Source organism: Ailuropoda melanoleuca, chromosome 9 (genome assembly GCF_002007445.2).
Source record: "Ailuropoda melanoleuca isolate Jingjing chromosome 9, ASM200744v2, whole genome shotgun sequence".
Taxonomy (NCBI): domain Eukaryota; kingdom Metazoa; phylum Chordata; class Mammalia; order Carnivora; family Ursidae; genus Ailuropoda; species Ailuropoda melanoleuca.
In genome coordinates, this window is record NC_048226.1 from 56478287 (window position 1) to 56501794 (window position 23508).

Genomic DNA, 23508 nt, shown 5'->3' on the forward strand with positions numbered 1-23508 from the left:
TGTGACGTGGCATAGGTTTGTCGTGGTTGAGCTTGGGAGGGTTCCTCTCTGCCTCTTGGACACGAATGTTTGTTTCCCTTGCTANTTTGGGAGGGTTCCTCTCTGCCTCTTGGACATGAATGTTTGTTTCCCTTGCTAGATTAGGGAAGTTTTCTGCTACAATTTGTTCAAATATCTCTTCTAGACCTCTGTTNCTTCTAGACCTCTGTTTTTCTCCACCCCCTCGGGGATGCCGATGATTCTGACATTGGAACGTTTCATTGAGTCAGTAATCTCCCATAACTACATTCCTGAGGGTGGATTTTTTTTAAGTCCAGATTCTATTTTAGCTTTGTCTTCTACTAACCCATCCTCCAATTCGCTGATACATTCTTNGCATTGGAACGTTTCATTGAGTCAGTAATCTCCCATAACTACATTCTTGAGCGTGGATTTTTTTAAGTCCAGATTCTATTTTAGCTTTTTCTTCTACTAACCCATCCTCCAATTCGCTGATACATTCTTCTGCCTCATTCACCCTGGCTGTCAGAGACTCTAGTTTTGACTGCATTTGGCGCATAGAATTTTTAATTTCTGCCAGATTCACTCTCATTTCCGCTCTTAGAGATTCTATATTCTCATTAACATTTTCATTAATACTTTTTTCAAGTCTACACATCATATTGACCATTGTTACTCTGAATTCCATTTCTGATAATTTGGTTATATCCATATCCATTAGTTCTGTGGCAGAGGCCACAGACTCATTATCTTTTCTTTGCTGGGGGGGACTTCTCCTTCTCGTCATTCTGATGAGGAGAGGTTGCAGGGTTGTCCCGAGCCCAAATTATTGAACAGGACCCAGGCAGTGCGCCCTTGTTTTATAGGGATCTTAGGGATATGGGCTTCTTGATTTTTCAGCCTGCCTTCTGTGGGAGGGGCCTGCCCCCCCGATACTCAGGCAACCCTGTTTGGGTAGAGTCTCCTTGTCCCCTGCGAGGGGGATGGGGATGGGCACCCTGTGAGCTGGTATTTCCAGTCTTTTGTTCTCTGGCGGCTTTCCCTGGCTGTTTGCTGTGCCTCTTCTGAGAGTCAGAGCAGCAGTAGCCCAATCTCAGCCTCTGTCTCAGAACAGAGGGATCGTGGACGGTTCTCCATTGATGTTCTGGCCACTTTAACTCTGTTTCTGTTGGTGCTGCTCAATCCTGCAGCGTCCTGGGATGTGCGCCCCATACCCGGCATCCCAGCCCTCACTTCCAGGGCCAGTGCGTCTCTGTCCTTTGTGTTTCTAACACCGCCAGCCACCAGCTGCCAGCCTTCCCCCCCCCCAGCACTCCAGAGCTCCCAGTCTCAGTCTAGTTCCAGTGAGCACACCGAAGCTCCGTTTCAGTCAGGAAGAGCGCGTTCCCCGGCTCACAGTTTCAGTCTGCTCTCTTGTGGGTGCGGGTCGGAGAGTCTGCCCGCTCCCCTGTGCAGGTGGCTACCACTTCCTGGCACCTGAACATGGTGGCTCCCTCTCCCTTCCGTTTATCTTCTGATATCTGTGTGCGGTTTCATGGCTCCCCGCTTCGTAACTCAATGCTCAGCGCAGGAGATGTTCATTTGTAGAGATCCAGATGTATCTTCCTGCTTCTCAGGCTGATTCCATGGATGTTCAGGATGGTCTGTTACCTATCCAACTCGACTCAGGGGACCGGCTGAAAAAGGGGTCCCCTACTCCTCCGCCATCTTAACTCCCTCCTGCCCTGCAGATTTTGAACTTGCCAGCCCTGATAATTACATTAGCCAATTTCTTAAAACAAATGTCTCTTTCTCTTTATATATGTGTGTATCTTATTGGTTCTATTTCTTTGGACCACCCTGACTAATGTAGTGGTCATTAAAAATTGGGTATAGCAAGGTTTATGGTGGCAGTATCAGGATTGAAGGATGAAGTGTAGTATGGACAACTTTCATGGGTCATTGTTCATATTATAATTTATGATACTCCAGCATTGTATTACTTTTGCTAAAGCATTACAACAGCCATTGTTCCAATATTATATCAACAAATTTCACAAGGCTAAAAGGAAAGGAATATAAGCACAGTGTGCTTTTTTCAGTTTTAATTTATTTTTAAATTTTTAATAAAGATTTATTCATTTATTTTTTAGAAAGAGAGAGAGTGTGTGTGTACCAGTAGGGGGAAGGGCAAACGGAGATGAAGGGAGAGAATCTCAAGCTGACTTCCTGCTGAGCACAGAACTCAATGCGGGGCTTGACCCCATGACACATGAGATCATGACCTGAGCTGAAACCAAAAGCTGAATGCTCAACTGACTGAGCCACCCAGGCGTCCCCTCTCCCCCTTTTTAAAAAGATTCATTCATTTATTTTTTAGAGTGAGAGAGAGAGCAGCTGTAGTTTTTAAAAAAATTGAATGTAATACAAAATTAAAGGAACAGATATATGTCTTTTGAAAAAACTGAAGCAAGGTTATTTAACGTAGACTCATTCTCTGGTCCTGCATTGCAAACAAATTCTACTACGTCTGTATCCATTCTAAAATTTACAAAATGGAGAAAAGTCCTTTTGAAATTTTTGACTGAAGTCCCAAGATACAAACCTAAAATATTCTTTAGGGCGTCTTAAAATAAATCTTTGTAAGTTAAATGATTTTCAAGTACCTTTTATTTCCCCTAATCCTGAAGATTGGAAAGACACAAAACATGCCTGCCCTCCTCCAATCTTGGTGCCATATCTCTCTGTTTTTTCTCGTTTTCTCTCTCTCTTCCTGTCTGCCTGCCTTTTAAAGATATGGAAGACTCATTTTCAGGAAGAACTCAAGATAAGGAGGTTTTCGACAATTGGCAGTCATCCTTTATTACCCTTGGTTATTCTGGTCTATTCAGTACAGTTCCATTTCTTGTCTTTGTAAAACTGAAATCTACACTGTGAGTTTCCTCCTTTCCCACTTCCTTTGCTTACAGAATTGGGCCCACACTACACAGCCTGGCTTCAACTGACCTTTCTAGATTCGTCTTTAGTTATCACCCCATGCTCTTGTCATAAGAAAACTCCTCTCATCCCATGAACAGGTTATAATTTCCCACACTTGTAATAATAAGTCATAAGAAAGTTCCTGCCCAGGAGCCTTTGGCTTCTCACCCTGTAGACTCCTAAGCATCCTTCAGGCATACATACTTCAAATGTTCTCTCCATTGTGCATTCAGCCTGAGTGCATAGGTGACACTCTGTGAATGTATGTAATTGATTCAGAGCAACATAGGAGTTAATTGGGTATAATTTATGAGGTAAGGGTGTAGGATCACTACTCAGCCTATTTTCTCCTTAAGAAAAATAACAAATTTGTATAAATTACTAAGATTGCCTTCACAGACATAAATTTAGAAAGATTCCATACCTACTTATTTTCTACTTCATATATAGAGTCTCATTCCTTGTCCATATAACCAATTTTAATACATGAACTTCTGCTTCTCTTGATTTATTTTTTCCTATAACTAAATATCCTCAACATCTACACGTTTTCTTTTGAGGCCATTCTTTTTTTTTTTAATGGAAGAATAATTTATATGAAGTGAAAAATACACATTTTAAGAGAAGTTGGGTCAATTTTGACAAATGCATACACTATAAATACCTTAGCAAGGTAAAAAAAACTTCTATCACCCCAGGAGGTCCCTTTATGCCTCTTCTATTCAATATTTTAATTGCCACTCCCCACTAGAAGCAATCATTGATTTGATTTGTATTATCATAAAATGATTTTATTTATGAGATCATCCTTTTACTAGGGCACCTGGGTGGCTCAGTCAGTTAAGCTAAGCAACTGCTTTTGGCTCAGGTCATGATCTCAGGGTCCTGGGATCAAGGCCCACATCAGACTCCCTGCTCAGTGGGGAGCCTGCTTCTCCGTCTCCCTCTGTCCCTCCCCCAGTTCATGCTCTCTCTCACTTACTCTCTCTCTCAAATAAATAAATAAAGTATTTTTTAAAAAATCATCTTTTTACTATTTCCTTGGTCCACTATTCAACTCCTACCTCTTACTCCCTTGGCTTATCTACCTTACAAAAGTTCTTACAACTGGTTATTTACAATGTGATATGTTAATCCAGATGTAGTTGAAATAATCAAGAAAACCAAATTATGTTAAAATTTAGGGCATTATAATACATAACTCTGTTGATTCATATAGAGTTTGATGTCAGCATAAACATCCAGGTGTAAAAAAATTGTTGTAAAACTAATTGTGGTTCTTTTTATATTTGTAATATTTCAATTTTAGACACAAATTTGGAACTTTACTTCTATGCTGTTGAAATTAATCTTGACTTTGCTTATTGTTTAAAATATTCAGTTATTTTTAAGTTTTGTAGTCTAACACATTTTAAACCATTCCTTTTCACTTTGTGTCATCTGCCAATTTGAAAATCACATGGTTCCTATCTTCATCAAAATCTGGTTGGAAATCTAGAACAGGATATATCAAGAAAAGAGTCCTAGGATACTCACCTAACACTAGCATCCTATGGAACCAGGGGTGAACCTAACACTGCGAGTGACTCTGCCCAACCATTTAACCAAACTGCTTCTGCTTCTTCATCTTGTCTTCAACGGTGTTATGCATTTTCAAGGCATATCTTTCTGTCTAGATTACATCTTCTTTTCTGTCTTCACTTTCGTCCTAGAGGATCACATCCAGTCCCATGGCTTAAAATACATCAATGTGTTAATGTGCCCAAATGTATTACTCCAGCTTGGACATCTCCCCTGAACTCAGATTTATTCATCAAACTGCCTACATGACATTTCATCTGCAGGTCTAACTCCCACTTCAAATGAACATTTCCCAAAACAGAGTCTGTTTCTCTCAACCTCTCCCTACACTTACTCTAAAACTTCTTATTTTTAAATGGTATCTTTGTTCTTCCTGTTCCTCAGGCTTAAATCCATGGAGTCAGCTTTGATTCCTTTCTCTCTCTCTCTCTCTCTCCCTCTCCCTTCACATGATCAACAGCAAAAACTTTGGCCTCTTCCTTTAAATATATCCAATATTTGGCTACTTCTTAACAACTATGTTCCTATTACTCTGCATCTGGTCATAATCATCTCTTCTATGGATGGTTGCAGTAACCACAATTTGGTCTCTCTGCTGTTCACATTTGTTTTCATGGTCTATTCTACACATTATAGGAGGGATGATCCCTTCAAACTGATCTTAAATAAGCCATCTTCTGCTTAAGATATTCACTGGTTTTTGCATCTCACAGTACAATCCAGGGTTTATCCTACAGCCTCCAAGATCCTCCATTAATTTGCCTCCTGCTTGTCTCCCTTCCTCCCTCCCCTCATCTTTCCTTCCTTCCACTCTCTCCCCTCCCTCCCTCTCTTCCTTCTTCCCCCCCACTTTCTTTCTTTCTTTCTTTTCCACACCCAGCATGGAGCCCAATAGGGTGCCTGAACTCACAGCCCTGAGATTAAGACTTGAGCTGATATCAAGAGTCAGATACTTAACCAACTGAGCCACCTGGATGTCCCAGCCTCCCTCTTTCTTTCTTTTTTTTTTAAAAAAATTTTTTAGAGAGAGAGAGAGCGAGCACGTGCTTGGGCAGGAGTAGGGGCAGAGGGGGTGGGAGAGAGACAAGCAGATCCTGCGCTGAGTGCAGAGCCTGACACAAGGCTTAATCCCATGAACCTGTGATAAAAACCTGAGCTGAAATCAAGAGTTGGAAGCTAAACCGACTAAGCCACACTGGTGTCCCAGCTTCCCTTTATTTTACTGTCCTCTGACCATTTTGCTTCTCATCTCTACCTTTGTTTCAGCTATTCTGGCTTCTTCAGGATGTTCCCGACTCAGGCCTTCATCTTATCTATCCTCCTGTAATATTGCCCTTCTGTCCACCTTTCCCTTCCCTTCCCCAATATCTGCATGGCTCACTTCCTTGCCTCTTGCAGTCCTCTGCTTAAACACTCAGTTGTGTTTCATTAGAGCAGCCTTTTTTGACCAGTACCATTCTCATCCTCCTTAGCCTGTTTAATTTTGCTCATAGCATTATCACCTCCAAACATGTTTCATATTTATTTTTAATCCCCCTCTTTTTGGATTTAAGCTCTATGTGTGCGAGTATTTTTTTCAACTGTTGCATTCCCAGTGACTAAAATGACACCTGAAACATAGTAGGAACTTAATAAATATCTACTGAATGAACAGAATGAACAGATAATTAAATAGATGAATCAGTGAATGCTACACACAGAATTAAATGTTAATGAGAAAAACTTACATGCAGTACACAGCATTAAGAAGAGATGAGGGTAGTAAAATTAAAAACATTCAAAAAGTAAAAAATTTCTGTTATGCACTTTTTCTAAAAAAAAAAAAGACTCTAAATTTGAATTTGGCCATCTAAAAACCTAAATCTAAAATGTTAGTAATAGAAGACATGGTTAGGCACAATTCTCTGATTGTCAGACCAATCCAGAGCTAATTTGGGGTTTGTCACACATTGCCAGGTACATTCATAAATGGGAAATGGCATGCATAGTAGCGAAGACATAAAGCTGTACAGTTTAATTGTATTTAAATTAATTCAGGAAGCGTCTGAAGAACTCTTTTCTGACATCAATTTGGAAAGAGTGGCTTCTAAAGGATAAGTCATCTCCTGAAGAGAGACCCACAGTTTATTTGACTCTAACTCCACATAAATTCTATGGTTGATTTTGTTAAAACATAAGGCAATAAAAATAAAAAATGCCATATACAGCAAGAGCTTAGACTGTATGGAGAAACTGATATGGTGTTTTTGCATTCATTGTAAAAGCACTCACCTTGAACAACTCGACTTTGCTGATGATACTGAGGTTCACATCCACGGTGAGGGCTAACTGCATGGTGATAGGCAGGGTGCAGAGCAGATCGGACTCATCTTTGCAAAGACAAACATATGAACCCACAAGCAGAATAATTAATTAAAAAATCACCAAAGTACAAGAAAATTTTTAAAAATTAAGGAAACAAAGTGCCAACTCTTTTTATAAATAGTTGCCTCAAATTCTATATTTTTATTACTTTTATTGGACATACATATGTATCACAATCACACTATCACTTTCATGGAGAAAAGAAGTATTTTAACTATTTATGACATAATAGTTCTGAATAGCTTCAGGGTGTGGTGTTTACTGAAACTTCAGATATAAAGTTTAGTCATCATGAGACAATGGCTAGTGAGTGAACAACCTGATGGAAAAATGATCTAATTCTTGTCTTTTGGTTCTGCAGATTCCAGCTCTACCATTCTGCGGATGGCCAGTTATAATGAGTACCATATGGCATTTGAAAGCTTACCGAGCTCTGTCACTATTTTATTTGACCCTTGTGACAACCCTAAGGGCAAGTGTTCTCATTCTTGTCTTGTAGAAAGAAGAAACAAAAAAAGAACTGAAGCTCAGAGAGTTTGTAAGTGACTTGTTCAATTGTGCATAATTGGTAGATGGCTCAGTTGGGAATGGAATCTAAAAAATCTAAAAATCTAAAAGAAATGTGTTGAGTAAATTCAAATTATTGTTATTTACTTGCTTATTAACTCAATGAAGAATGTGAATATATTAAAGATTTTTCTGTATGTGAATTTAATGACAGGCCTTCAGGCTGATAAAATGTTCCATAAACAAACCTGCCCATTCTTAGTCTATAGTATGGTACAAATTTCTGAGAGCTGATTAGTTTTGATGTTTTCGTACAACCATTTAGAAAAAGAAGAATTGATATATCCTTATTTTGATTCTAAATATGAAAATCCTTTCTATAAAAACGTAATTCCTTGGTTCCAAGGACTGTTTGTCCTTAGTTCCCTCTAAAACCAAGGAGTTGGAGCAGTATCTACAGTTAGAGAGAAGGACGGAACCTGTTACTGCTCCTTTTGCTGCTCTTCCTCACTTGACATGTCCTCAGGAATAGCTGTGGATGCTTTTCCAGAATTTACCTAACTGGTAAGTTATGTCTGGATATGTAAAAAAAAAATCCTATGGTATTAAACTAATACTCTAAAGATCATTTTGTTGTTTTCCAATATTTCTTTCAAATCCAAGTAGTGTCTGCTTCTAACTTATAGAACTTGCATTATATGGACATGCTATACAGGGATTTAGTTGTTAATTTGCCTCGCTTACCTAGCATTCTTTGAGAGTCCCATGTATATTCATACCAAGTCCGAACACGATTCTGCACACTCTTAGGAATGGAGTAAGTGTTCATGTAGGAAATGGTCTGATCCATGCTGATTCGGAAGTAGTTCTGATTGGCTGTAGCTGCCCCAATTACATCTTGCATCTAAAACCACAAATATGGTCACTCCACACTTGGCCGAGGAACTGCAAAAGTTACTAAAAGCCCGGTTGAATTAAGAGTTTTTATGAGAGACATTCCACTTGAATGTACTACTTGATTTTTAACACACTGATATTGACTCTTAATTTCAACCATTTACATAAATCACTGGGCAAATCATATCCTCCCTCTGACCCCATAAAGACAACAATGGGACCTGCCTTTCTAACCACGTGACCTTTTTGTGAGGATTCAGTCACATAATGCATGTGACTGCATACAATTTTCTTTGCAAACTTGCATATTACTGCAGAGATGTTAGTTGATATTTTAAAAATTATACAGCTTGTGCTTATTCAAAGGATGTACAAAGAAAGTTGAGCAATTACCTGGCAGAATGTCTGGTCCATTTTTGTGAGTCTCACTTTGAAAGCATCCTTCATAGATTATCCAGTGTGGCTGGCTATATAGACTCAATTCATCATGAAATTGCAACCTCTGTACTTCCCTTTGTGTTGTTTAGACAGATAAAATCAAATCTCATCATGCTTAAGGCACAGTACTCAGCAGAAGTTGAAATGTGCTGAAATTACTGAAGCATCATCTACTGCTGTGACAATACTTACGGAACTGTCAGGTTTTAGTTCTTGGATGTTTATAACTCAGCCATAAAAACCCACTCTAGGTTAAAAGCTGATCTTTAAGGTCTCAGCACAAAAAAGATATATAGCTTGACTCTTCCTCTCACATACAGGGAAGCAAGTGGTTGTAAATTTGCTTTGACTGTGGGTTTATAATACGGAGGAAAACCAGGGTCTCACTTTTACATTCTTGAGACTTTGCTCATTCATTCTAGTAGCTGAGCCTTTTCTGCTTATAGAAAAACTATTCATTCTTTGAGGTCTACCTCAAATGGCTCTTTTATTGTGGTGCCTTCCTCAGTTTATATTTGTAGAGTCAATATATTGGTTTTTCTTCTTATCAAAAGTCTCTGCTGAGGAGCTATGCAGATAGTCAAACTGGATACATCTATTTCAGTCCCTGACTTACTTCTTGGGGCTATTCCAAATATTCTTCAACAACCTTAGTTACTAGATCTCCTTTTTACAAGCCATTCTTGACAGATGGAAAACATTACCAAGTCACCTAAGGCCATGAGAATTGGAATATTAGGGGTTGGGTTGGGAGATTTAATAGAGTCTTAAATTGGGAGCCAAAGATAATTAAGAGCATTATTGATCAATGTTGAGGGCCCAGAAATTATAGTGAAAGTAATCTGAATGGTTTATGTGCTCTCGTTCAGCAACACTGGATTTTGGTAGCATTGGTGAAGAAGACATGTGCTCCATGATGTGTTCAGATTAGGGGGAAAAATGTCAGTCTCTATGAGTTGTATCAGAGAATAGAATATTGTAGTTAAAATGTGATGATCAGGTCCAGGGTGTAGTTCTTGGTGTGGTTATATGTGGGAATTTTGAATAAGTGGAGATTGGGTCCCAGTCCCTCTTTTGTTTTTGATTGTTTTCCTCAGCATCTTGTATTCATTATGAGAGTTTAAGGCACAAACCTGTATCTCCTGTCTCACTCTTTTTTGCAGTGTGTGTGTGTGGGGAGGCTCTAGTACTACATTTTCAGTGACCCGATATTTCTTTCTGTTCCTGTTGGAACCTCAAATTCAATGTAAAGGAAGATGTGGTGTGGTGTGTAAAGCAACACTTCTCAAACTTTCATGTGCATATAAATCACTTAAAGATCTTGTTAAATTGCAGATTCTGACTCCATAGTTCTGGGGTGAGGCCTGAAATTTGAGTTTCCTAAGTGACTCTTCTGCTGTTAGTCCAAAGACTACATTTAGAGTAGCAAGAAAATTGAACAGGAGATAGATATAATTTTTAATCCTGTAGACATTACCTTGGACATAGTAGGTACTAAATACATGTTACATTTTACTATTACTATTGATATTATATGGTTGTATCATACAACTGTAAATTACATGTAGGCATTAGGGATGCCTCTTAATCTCTTTAAACTGGAGTTGCCTCATTTATAAATGTGAGACAACATTTAAGGGAATGTGGCTACCTCACACAGATTTTATGAGAAACTATGGAATAATAAGAAATTTGCTATTTATGTTCAAATTAATTGCATTTCTCTCTAAACCAGCTTTATATTTTCAATCATTGTTGATGCAATGACTAAGCCATTAAGATTATGATATTTTATACTTATAGTTTTTAACTGCTCGTGTGTTCTTCCCAAACCTAAATATTTTCTAGAGTTTCCTTTATAATCTTTCTCTCCACTCTGTTACCATGCTCAGGCTGGAGTTACCAAATCCCTATTTATCTCTTTAACTATATTTTTAAATTTTCTGTATTTTGATGCTTTGATATGTGGTGCTATCCCTCCCAGAATTAGCTAATTTCTAGAGATAGCAAACAACTCCACTGAGAGTGCCTTAAAATATTTTGTCCTTTGGTACATCTCTAACTTATTTACAAGCATCCTTCACTCTAGTCATTCTGGTATTCTTCCTATTTCCTTAAACACACTTATGTTTTATCATTGCCATCTTTCATACACTGTTTCTGATTGATTGTCTAAACTACTGGGTCTTTTTTTTTTAAAGATATTGCAAATACATTCTTCTGGGAAGCTTCCCTATTCTGAACTAATATAGAGCTTTCAAACTTTCCTTTGGTACTCACCATGGATAGATAGCAGGCCCTGATATTCAAGGATGTAGGATTTGAGTTTTGACTCTTTGTGGTCAGCCTCAAATGTTATAAAAATAGCTTTTATTGCTAAATTTTGTTAAAGCATGGGATTTATTCATACTACAGTGAGTGTGATAGAACTAATGATTTATCTGGTGGGAATAGTCATTTTGTGATTTCGCCTAAATTATCCAGGATATGAATCTCAACATGACTTCTTTGTTCTCAAACATAGGGCATGTGAAGTACCTTCCAAGGAAGTATACCTTCTAAGAATGCTATGCTGTCCACCTTTTTATTTCTTGTGAATCTGGGAATCCACAAAGATATTGGGCTCTATGCCTTGCAAATGCCAACTATCTTGCAATAGTTATTTGCGATTGTTTTACTTTCTTACTAGACTGTGATTCCTTGAGAATAAAGACAAAGAGATGCCATAATAAACATTTATGAACCAATGACTTGTTAATTAAATTGATTTAGATGGCATTTGGTAGCCTCTGGTTTAAGTGACCTGTGAAGTTTATTTTAATCTAAGGACTTTATGACAATATTTGAAGTTTAATTAAAGAAGGCAGATTTTAAAGATTTTTCAGGAAATTCCAAGAAGTCAATTTAGAAACCTATCTGAGTCTAACCTGACACTCATTGTGGATAGGTCTTCTGATAGATTTAACAGTTTAAAAATTGAAAGGCAATGTTGGCTCATTCATTTCCTCCTCCAATTCATTAAAATAGATGAACGTTAGTAAAAAAAAAAAAAAGAAGAAAGTACTCGATGGATTTTGATTTTTCTTCTGTAAATTTATGAAGACTTATTAGCCTTCCAAAAATAGCAGCATTATGTATCTAGGGATTCACATCTCCATTTACCTGACCAATTAAGCTGGAGAACACAAAAACTCCAGAAAAAAAATTCAACAGTTGAAAAGCAATTTCAAATGATGTTTGTGGTTCTGGGAGGCCCCCAATGGTAATTAAAGTTCGAACGGCCCAGTAATAACATCTCAGATACCTGTGAAAAGAAAATATATACATTTTGCTTTTTACTATTACATTAAAATACCACTATGCTTGGGAGTATAGATTACAACTAAATTATAACACATTTCCTCCTAATCATGATTTTCTTTCTGTAGGAAACATTAGCAAATACCATGTGTACTAACATAAACTTCTTGATAAATATTGTGAAATGACTAAACAATTAGCCCCATGGAGGTGTTTGCTAGCTGTTGTGCCTATCTCTGGCTGCAAAACAAATCACCCTAAAATTTAGAGGTACAAAACAACTATTTTATTAGGACTCATAAATTCATGGGTTGGGTATTTGTGTAAAGCTGGAAGATATGGCTCATCTATGCTCCATGATGAGTAGACCCTCAGCTGGGGTGACTTTAATGACTGGAGATAGTTGGGCAGACTTATTGAGGCCTAATGTCTGGGGCCTTGATTCTAACTGTTGACTGGGTTCCTCTCTTCTACATATTATATCTGTTTGGAATGCCCAAGGTATATTCTTCTCTCATATGTCTGAGCCTGGGCTGGAATGGTTAGAATGGCTGGGGCTGACTGGGTATCCTCCTTTCAAGCAGCCTTTCAATATGATTAGCTTGAGCTTCCTCATTGCATGGCAGTCTCTTACATGGTGGCTGTAGTAGCTCAGACAGTAGCTATAAGCTTTCTTATAACTTAGAAGTTCCATAATGTCTTTATCTCTTGTCAACAGAGTTGAGGGAAAGGATGGCAGTACTTTTTACAGAATCCTTACAAGGATAGGAGCAGCAAAGAATTTGAGGGCATCTTTAAACTACCACACTAGTGATCTGTGAGATCAAGGATATTTATACAGATTGTAGAACCTTTATAGTTTTGATACAATTGCTTTTACTGATAGAAATTGCAGCAGATATATTCCTCCTCTCTCTTTTCTACCCACACTTATTAAATTATTGAATATATAACCATAACAGAGGCAGAGGCACAGTGACCTCAATCTTAGAAGGGAAATTTCTCTTGGGTATAATAGGCAATTTATCTAGAAATTTAGATTAACATAATAATTAAGTTTAGAAATATACTTGGTAAAGATTCTGTACTTAACTTGAACAATTGCAAGTGGAGAGACTGGGATCATTATAGCCCAGGTAGGAAGAGAATTAGAAATCAAGGCAGCAGAAAAGAATACGATAAAGATTAGGACAACGTATAAGATTGACTTAGCTACATTTGGTTAAGGGTTTCATAGAGTCCATAGTAAGGTGGGAATGAAAGTTGGTATTACAACCTCATTGTACATTTGTTGTAATTTTTGTGCTTGATTAGGTATACTACTTGATATATTTCATATTACTCTGGTAACAGGGCCTGAATCAGGCATTCCCACTGAATCGTTAAAGAAAAATTTACTGTACATACACAACATCTCCATATATTGTTGCAGGGAGGCATTGGACTTAGTGGGTTCCAACTAGCAATTCTAGTTTCTAGGGTAGACAGAAAAATAGTACTTTTTTACAGAATTCTGGCCCTGATCTGGCTTTTATTTATTGTCCAGGTGTGCCACGTAAATATTTGCACTTCAAGTAATTATGTATTAGTCTTGGAACAAGGGTGGTCTTTTTCTTGTGAAAAAGTTTACAGTTTTCAGATCTTCAAACAGTAGGGAGTTGGAGGCTTACAAAGAATCAAACTGCAGTTAAAGTCAATATTCAAAAACAGATCTAGAAAGAAATCACTCATTTTGAAATTCAATACCTTTTGAAGGACATGAGTTTTTTTTTTAACCTGGTAGATATAGGAACAGAAAAATAATTAACTCTTTGGGAAGGTTTGAAACCACTGTGCCAAGAGAATAAAAATATTACCACTCTGTATTTTTTTCTGGCAGATTTCTTTGGACTTGCTAATATTATAGTGAACTGATGTCAAAGAGAACCACCTTGAAGAAGTATAGAATTAATTTTATGGATTGCATTTTAACTTTTCAAATTCCAATTTATAATTTCCTATTACCTGATTTAGTTTGGTCACAGGTCTAGGACCTGTGGGTCTCTTTAAATTAAGGAAATATATTGAACCCAATACTAACCAAGAGTGGGACAGGGACTAGACTCTCTCCCTACATGGCTAACTCCATCACAAATGTTGCGATTACTGTCCCCTTCAAAGTCACTGCAGTGTTAGCAGGAACAAATATGAATTACTTTCTCTCATTTTCGAATATATGGATGTTAGAAAATAACAATCAAATGTGAAACATAGGCATTGATTTTTTGAATCTGAAGGGTTAGCCTTGAACTATTTTTTGTGTGTACAAAATAGTCTGCTACGTTAATTGGAAGTTTTCTGCCCTAATGCTTTGAGGTTTGTTTTTGGATCTTTTCTCAGTCATGTCTTATACACTCAGACATGCACAACCAAAGGTAAGATTTGTAATTTAATTAGATGGCACCTTATTGATTTTTCTAGGATTAACTTAATTAGTCAAGTGTGTCTAATATTAACAGGCCAGGCAGATAGATCTTTTCAAGGAGATTCTATCTGGCAGATTTAATACATGAAGTATCTAACTGTATATATACAGTTCCAAGTTAGAGCAGTAAGGCAGAATTTGACATAAAACCATAAAAAACATTTAGTGTGAAAATAGAAATTCTTCTGTGAAACAAACAGGACATGAAACTTCCCCCAAACATTTTTTAATAAAAAATTTCAAACAGAAGAATTGAAAGAACTTTATAGTGAACACCCACCTTCTATAGTGAACACCTAGATTCTACTATGAAAATTTTACACTACCTATGTTGTCACATATCCCTCCAATCTTCCATGCAGCAATCCATCTTATTTTCTTTTATGTCTTATTTTTTGGATACATTTCAAAGTAATTTGCAGATAGTAAGGCACTTCCTTCTAAATACAGTGTTTCAGAATAAACATAGTAACCATAGTTCAATATTTGTATAGAGTTATTTTCAAAAATACAATAAAAGCACAAAATCTTAAGTATATTATTTGATGATTTTGACAAATGTATATATCTGTGTAACCCAAACACTTATCTAGATAGAGAACATTTCCATCTCTCTAGAAATTTCCCTCATTCCTTTTCTCAGAGGCAACCACTCTTCTAACGTTTCTACCAGAGATGAATTTTGCCTGTTTTAGAATTTCACATAAATGAAATCATACCATAGGTACACTTTTCTGTAAGATGTCCTTCACTCAGAATAATGATTTTGAAATTTATTCATGTTGTTGTGTGTATCAGCAGTTTTTGCTTTTTTATTGCTGAGTGGAATCCATTGCATGAATATAGCACAGTTTGTTTATTCTCCTATGTATGAACACCAAGGCTGTCTCAAGTTTTTGGTTGTTATGAATAAACATTCTTGAATGTACTTATATATAAGTTTTTAATAGACATATATTTTTATTTTTCTTGGGTAAATATTTAGGTTTGACTTTGTTTGTAACATGGGTTTTTTTTTCATGTTTTTATTTAAATTCCAGTTAGTTAACATGCAGCATAACATTAGTTTAAGGTGTAGCATCTGTATGGTGACTGTATGGTGACTAACATAATATAATAAAAAAAAACTAAAAAAAAAAGAAAATGACTCCTTGTCTTCTATTAAAGTGAACAGATTATTCTGGTGAGGATTAATGGAATAGTATTACATTTGACTCTTATTTTAAATGTTCACAATACTCCACTTATGACCCACAATTTGCTGCCTAATTCTAATGAGGCAAAGTATATAAGTGCAGTGACCTCATAAGCAACCTTCACTTTATAGATCATCAGACACCATCACAAGGGTTAAGTAAAAAATGCTTTGGGCTTATGAAGTCAAAGAGTAATATGAAGTAATAAAAGGGGCATAGTAATAGAAGGTGGTGTTTAAAAACTTTGAGGAAAAGTAAGTATATTAATAACTGTCATATGCAAATTATCTTAAAAATATATAAAAATGCTGCTTGAATAAATATATATAAAACATGTATAATATATCTAAAAAGGCAATTTCTTTGTAAGAATAGCAAACTGTGCCCCTGACAGCTGGTAGTAGGATTATCCTCAGGTTTTGAATGAGACACCTTCTGTCTCAATGAGCAGAGCAGAGCCATGGAGTAATTCTTTATTATCAGAGAATGTGGGCTGTATGATACCAATGCTGTGAAATGTATTGAAACTTGCCTTTTGGCAAGAAAATAACCACTTTTTATAATTTTCCATGAGTGATTAAAAAGAGTGGGTGGCTTCTAATTCTTGGGTGCAAGGTGCTATTTTTATCTGTTAAATCAAGCTTGTTTTAAAAAGTTACTGCAAACAAAAACCAAAACTAAAAGGCAACCTTTGGAATGGGAAAAGGTATTTGTGAATTACATATCTGATAAAGAGTTAGTATCCAAATTCTATAAAGAACTTATCAAACTTGACACTCAAAAACAAATAATCCATTTAAGAATTGGGCAGAAAACATGAATAGGCATTTATCCAAAGGAGACATCCAGATGGTCAACAAACATGTAAAAAGATGCTCAACATCACTCATCATCAGGGAAATACAAATCAAAACTATAATGAGATACCAGCTCACACCTGTCAAAATGGCTAAAATTAACAACACAGGAAACAACGGATGTTGGCAAGGTTGCAGAGAAAAGGGAACACTCTCACACTTTTGGTGGGAATGCAAACTGGTGCAGCCATTCTGGAACATAGCATGGAGAGGTTCCTCAAAACGTTAAATGTAGAACTACACTCCAATCTAGCAATTGCATTACCAGGTATTACCCAAAGTTTACAAAAATACTGATTTGAAGGGGCATGTACACCCCAATGTTTATATGTTTACAACAGCATTATCAACAAGAGCCAAATTATGGGAAGTGCCCAGATGTCCATCGACTGATAAATGGATAAAAAAGAAGTGTTACATAGACATACACACATATATAATGAATAACCTTAACTACAATATATATATGAATATTATATGAATATATATGAATATTACTCAGCCATGAAAAAGAATGAAATCTTGCCATTTGCAATGACGTGGATGGAGGTAGAATGTATTATGCTAACCAAAATAAGTCAGTCAGAAAAGACAAATACCATGTGGAATTTAAGAAACAAAATAGGTGAACATAGGCGAAAAAAAAAGAGAGGGAGGCAAACTATAAAAGAGACTCTTAACTATAGAGAACAAACTGGGGGGCGTGGGCAAGAAGATGGGTTACGTGGGTGATGGGTATTAAGGAGGACACTTGTGATGAGCACTGGGTGTTATATGTAAGTGATGAATCACTGAATTCTGCTTCTGATACTAATAGAACACTATATGTGAACTGACTAGAATTTAAATAAAAACTAGAAACATAAATCATTTGTTAATTAGGCTCTCAAATCTTTTATAGCTCCAGTAAGTGTTTTGGTGGCTTGGTCAATCAATAGTTGTGTGTTGATATCTCACACTTTGATGGTGTATTTGTCAATTTCTTTTCTTTTAATTAATTTTTGCTTTATTACTGTCTCTAACTTATTATAAGTATTTTATTAGTGCATACACATTAAGAATTGGGATATACTGATGGTGAATTGAAACTTTTACCATTATATGGTGATCTTCTTTTTATCTACAATAATTTTTGTTTTAAAATTTAACTAATATTAATTGACAATCTCTTTAAATTGATGAATTTAGTCCATACTAATTAATTGTGCTTATTGATATATTTTAAGTTGTTTCTACTATCTCATTTTGTGTTTTCAATTTGTCTTCCCTTTCTGCTTTTCTATTTTCTATATTTCTCCCCATAACTCCTTTTCTTTTTTTTTTTTTTTTTGCTTTTTTTGGACTGGTTGAATTTTTTTTTTAATTTTAGTTTTCTCATTCTTCTTCTTTTTTTTTTCCTCCTGCTGAGTAAGAAGTTATCTTCTTTATTTCTGTTCCTTAGTGGCTATTGCATGACTCTGCTCCAGCTTTAGTATACACATTTGTCTTTTTAGAGTTTAGAAACTCTTTTTACTTTCTAGAGAATTCAGTAATCATTGAAAACTACTTTATTGTAATTTATTTAGAAATGTATAACAAGTCATTTTATGACAAAAATTACAAGTAATTTATTTTGTACTTTAGAGTTGGGGCAACTTGAATATCTGGTCTGCATTAGAGTGGGAATTAGAAGTCTAAAATATAAGCGCACATTAGCTTAAGTTTCTTAGGGGTTGAAGCTAATTTCTTTTTTTCTTGTTATAACACAGATCTGATCATTCCTTCCTTTTTTCCTTACTCCCTTGCTCTCTTCCTTCCTGCCTTCTTTGAATAAGTAACATGTATTAAGTGTCTTTTATATAATTAGTAATGTTCTAGGCCCTGGGAACAAGATATATTCCCCAGAAATGCTCTAGAGAGGCATCAGGTGTGAACAGAGAAGTAGCTCCACTTTTTCTGGAAGGCATTTTGATGCAACCCTATTATTTTGCTAATTTGATAACAACAGTCATCAGACTGAGGCATCTAATGATGTTCGATTACATGCTCACTTTTAGGCATTATTTAATATAGTGGGTGCCTCACTCAGTTTTCTATATCAATTAATTATTTATACTAAACTAAATATATGCTTAAGTTAATACACATTCTAAAGGGAATTACTTATAGATTTGGTTATAAACTTTCCAGGAATAGGGGCACCTGGGTGGCTCAGTTGTTAAGCGTCTGCCTTTGGCTCAGGGCATGATCCCGGGGTCTTGGGATCGAGCCCTGCATCAGGCTCCCTGCTCTGCTGGGAGCCTGTTTCTTCCTCTCCCACTTCCCCTGTTTCTGTTCCCTCTCTTGCTGGCTGTCTCTCTCTGTCAAATAAATAAATAAAATATTTTAAAAAAAGCCTCTCACCAATTAAAAAAAAAAAACAAAACTTTCCAGGAATAGATATTCTGTGTGTGTGTACGTATATGTGCATGTTTTCCCAATCAGTGGGTCTTCTGACTTCATATTTCTGAAATCAGTTCTGGTTAAAAGTTCAAAAAATGTTGTTATAATCCCTCACACACATCCTGCTCACTCTGGGTAGTGTGTAATTTTGTGAGGTATTTTCACTCTCTTTGCTCTATCCTTTAATTGCTTTCCTTCCCAAGGCTACAGTGAGTTGCTCTTCAAAGTCATGCTGGGACCTGCCCTTTTCCATTAAGGACATTGGCTTATAATATGCTCAATGTCATTTCATTGGGGCAGAAAGTTTCACTGGGGGAGTCTACTTTATGCCAGGCCCTTGTATCTACCAAAAGGAAATCTCACTATTAAATAACCCAGTTGCTATTATTGAGTCATAATTCTACTGCCCTAAATTTTTCAAATGATTTCTTTTATTCCTGTGATACTTACATATCTAATTGTCAAGTTTAATTTATGATTCTTGTTACTCTGTAAGTGTTTAATTGAGTTAGTGGTTATAGCTGACTCATAAACCCATAAAACCCTTCAGTGGTAAACTAATTAACTACTGCACCTGCCCTCCAAATAATTAACATTGTTCATTACTAACAATCAGCATTGGAGTTATTAAAAGTTACCTTACCACTCAGTTGTCTAAAGCAGACGCTTTCAAACATTTTTGATCATAATCCAGAGCAAGAAATGCATTTCTCAGGTCAACCCAGGATACACACACACATACACATCTACTAGGTATGACAGACTGATATTTTCTATTCTATTCTCTTTTACTTCACTCTCTTTCACTTAAAAACAAACTGATCTACTAAAAACTTTTTCTGGCCATTAATGGGTTGTGACTTACAGTTTCAAAACACTGGCTTAAGAAAACCCACACACTGAAGAATCCATAAAGATTTCCTTCAAATTAAAACTTACTTGTTTCCTTCACCATTATACACCCATTTAGTAGTTCCAATTCCTTCATAGTCGGAAGCCCAATAATAAATACAGGCATTAATGTGCAGAGTAAACAGCAAGTATCCAGTTGTTCGAATGACTCTGCCAAGGAGAATAAATGCAAAGTAGGGACTCATGTTGTCTCTGGAATATAGCCCATTTTAACATTTTTTTTTCCTTAAAGTCTTCCCTGCTTTAAATTTGTGAACTGTTAACTCTCATTAGTACAGTATAAAATGATGGTGCCATTGCATGTTTTCTAACTGCAGTGTCTTGACTGGGACTGACAGAGTGTAAAAAAAAAAACCTTCCTCTCTTTTCACAGATGGTATGAATCAACCTCCCTGAAAGACATGCCTCAGGGGTCACCTCTCCACTTTGAGTCCCATAAAATACGCTACACTGATTTAACTGGGTATCTCTGAAAAGCTCCTGGGACTTTATGCTACGATTAATAGTGACTAGAAGTCTCTGTGCAAGTGAAGTTCAGGAGAGCAAATGAATGAAATTCGGATTAGAATGAATTGTCATGAGAGAGATGCAAAGTCAGCCTCTGAAGGAGCATGCCTATCTCTACTTGTTCTGACTGGGGCAGGTAATACGTTCTATTTTTAGTTCTGCATTCTTCTAAAATCTAGTATGATTTTCATGCTTTTATCTCACTTCAAAATATTCAAGTCTGTTTTAGAACATAAGCCTGTATTTTATATAGCCAAAATTCTGAGGTTATTCTGTTTTCTTTGGCAGGGATATCATATTCTTCTCAAATGCTGGCTAAACTGTTATGCCATTGCTTTCTCTGCCACCCCCAGAAGTATACTGAGTTTACTTTACCTGTAGATATATGCTTTGTCCATAATAGACTCTAGGTGATGATTAAACTCAAAAAATGAAGTGTACTATGTAGAAAACAAACAAAAGAAATCCGAAAGTGTGTTAGTTTTAAATACATCTATTTAAATAAAGCTATATAAAATAAATTTTATTTGTTACTGAAAATAATTCATTAGTTTCTAAAACAAACAAACAAACTGGGGTATGTTTAGTCTTATTTTCCTCTGCCCAGTACATTTTAGAATGGTGTCAAACTCCCTGGGCTTCTTGCTTTATTTTATTTCTACTCTCCAGTTATAGTCTTGTTTGTAATGCTTGTTGAAAATCAAGCCTAAAAACATTTCTTCCCTTTTCCTTTTTTAAAGCATCTAGTAGAATCTTATTTTACAATAATTAAAATTGCATTCCACCCAAGACATAAGTAAAATAGGAAAAGTATAATATAATCCATTGAAGTTATAAATAAGTGTTAAGTCCTGTTGCTCAACACTAGCTTTATTTTTAAGCAAGTTGCATTAAATGTGTATTTATTTCAACAAAATTTAAAGTCCAGTAATATTAGCATTAATTAGCCATTCTTGACATTGTTAAAAGAGATACAACGAGTTTATATGCATCTAATCCAGAGTTGCTATTTCCCTCAAGGGCTTTTCCTGCTTACATCTATCTCTATCTTAGTTCATACAACCTACATGCACTTCCACCCCCACTTCCTCTTTCATTACTGTATGTAGTCTAAGACAAGAGTAAGAGCATGAAATCCAGAGCCAAATACCAATCTCACCTCTGCCATTTGGTAATTGTGCAACTTTGGAAAAGTCACTAACTATGTCTGTACCTTGATTTCCTCATCTGTAAAATGAGAACAGTAAGAGAACATGCCTCCTAAAGGAGTTGTGTCCATACAAGAATTAGTATATTTAATTATTTAATGTGCTTGGACTCAAAGAATCTTACACATATGAAGGACTATTGAAGATCATTTAGTTCACAGTTTATTTAGTTCAAAATTCATCCATTGTAAATATGTCTGTAATAGAACATTTGAAATTAAAAAAAACATTTAATAGTAATCACTATTTACCTAGAAATATACACAAATTATTTGTTTTTCCAGAATTCCTAAGTAGGAAAAATCCCTCAAATGTTCAGATTGAGATAATTTCAATTTGTAGTGATTTGTTTATTGTGTTTTTTTAAAAATTATCTAATTACTTTAGAAAGAGAGAGTCAGAGAGAGATCAAGCATGAGTTGGGGGGAAGAGCAGAGGGAGAGAATCTCAAGCAGAATCCCCACTGAGTGAGAAGCCTGACATGGGGCTCCATCTCATGACTCATGGGATCAATGACTTGAGCCAAAATCAAGAGTCAGATGCTTAGGGATGCCTGGGTGGCTCAGTCAGTTAAGCATCTGTCTGCCTTCAACTCAGGTCATGATCCCAGGGTCCTGGGATCAAGTCCCACATTGGGCTCTTTCCTCAGCTTGGAGCCTGCTTGTCCCTCTGCCCCTCCCCCCACTTGTGCTCGCTTGCACTCTCTCTCTCTGACAAATAAATAAAATATTTAAAACAATAATAATACTACCTTAAAAAAAAGTTGGATGCTTAGCTGACTGAGCTACCCAGGTGCCTCTTATCATGCTCTTAATAGAAATTTGCACAAAGGTGTTTCTAAGTTTGGCTTAAGTGTTCACTGTAGAGCAAATTTATATTTTTAATTTGTTTTCTTATATACGATTTGGAGACAGATAAATGAAAATTTTTCCTAGAGAACTGTGCATTAAAATGACACACTTACAATGTGAAATGACTGGACTATGGGGCTATGAAAACAAGATCAATGTTGACTTTCAGGATATTCTATATTTAAAAAAACTACTGAATATAGAGAATCTTTGGACACCTTAGAGATATAGAGAGGAGGTGTGAAGAGTTGGCGTTTTGTAAGTTTTTATTATAATGCCAGACAAAATCCCAAATCTATAGGAACCTGAGTCTTCCTGGAAAGTTGGTTATCTCTGAGCAGGAACCTCTGAAAACTTTTCATGTGAGACTATAAATTTGATGAGGGATGGCCTACAGACTAAGCTGCTTGGAAAGTTAAGTTCTGCTCCAATCTAGACTCACATTCCAAGGTCAAACCAGAAGTCTCTAGAGTTGTCTTAAATGTGTGAAGATATAGGGTAAAGTCCCTTTGAACTTGAAAAAACAGTGGGCATGGAAGGAAAGCCCCTTCAGCTTGAGGTTTATTTGCCAATCTGACTATAGTAAAGAATTGGAAGTCAGAAAAATATGTGATAGAATGCACATTTTCCCACCCTGTTCTCATTTTCCCCATCCCTAAAGTGAAGTTATTTGAAGGAATAAATGAAATTATGAATATTAAGTTTAACAAATATGCAGCCCCAAGTACACATCCAACAAAAGAGCTGTTGCTTTTTTTTTTTTTTTGGTTGCTGCTATTTTGCTGTTGTCAGGTTCCACTGTGTCTCCAGGTTATGTTGTGTTGTCTTCCCAAGGGTGAGAAAGATAGCCACCTAAAATTTATAAAATTTTTGGTGTTCCTTTTACAAAGTTGTCTTTGGAAATATGTTATTGTTGGTATTGTTAAAGACTTAGTGAAATTTCACATCCTGACTGTCCTCAGGTTTGTTTTAGGTGCCAGATGAAGCTATGAGTTATAAAATGTACTGTTTTAGAATCTTTTTGAATAGGTAATGCCTTCACACAGT

At 36.2% G+C, this 23508-nt stretch overlaps 1 protein-coding gene across 1 annotated transcript in view; it reads right to left on the reverse strand.

Moving 5' to 3' along the window:
- The window catches only part of CNGB3 (cyclic nucleotide gated channel subunit beta 3), a 128447-nt gene that overhangs the window by 40810 nt on the left and 64129 nt on the right, over window positions 1-23508 (reverse strand). The window contains exons 9-13 of the mRNA XM_002916899.3: window positions 20778-20842; window positions 19923-20045; window positions 11908-12049; window positions 8155-8314; window positions 6811-6908 (exon numbers count right to left, since the gene is read on the reverse strand). Coding sequence (XP_002916945.2) covers window positions 6811-6908; window positions 8155-8314; window positions 11908-12049; window positions 19923-20045; window positions 20778-20842 — 588 coding nt within the window. The remainder of the gene's footprint in view (window positions 1-6810; window positions 6909-8154; window positions 8315-11907; window positions 12050-19922; window positions 20046-20777; window positions 20843-23508) is intronic.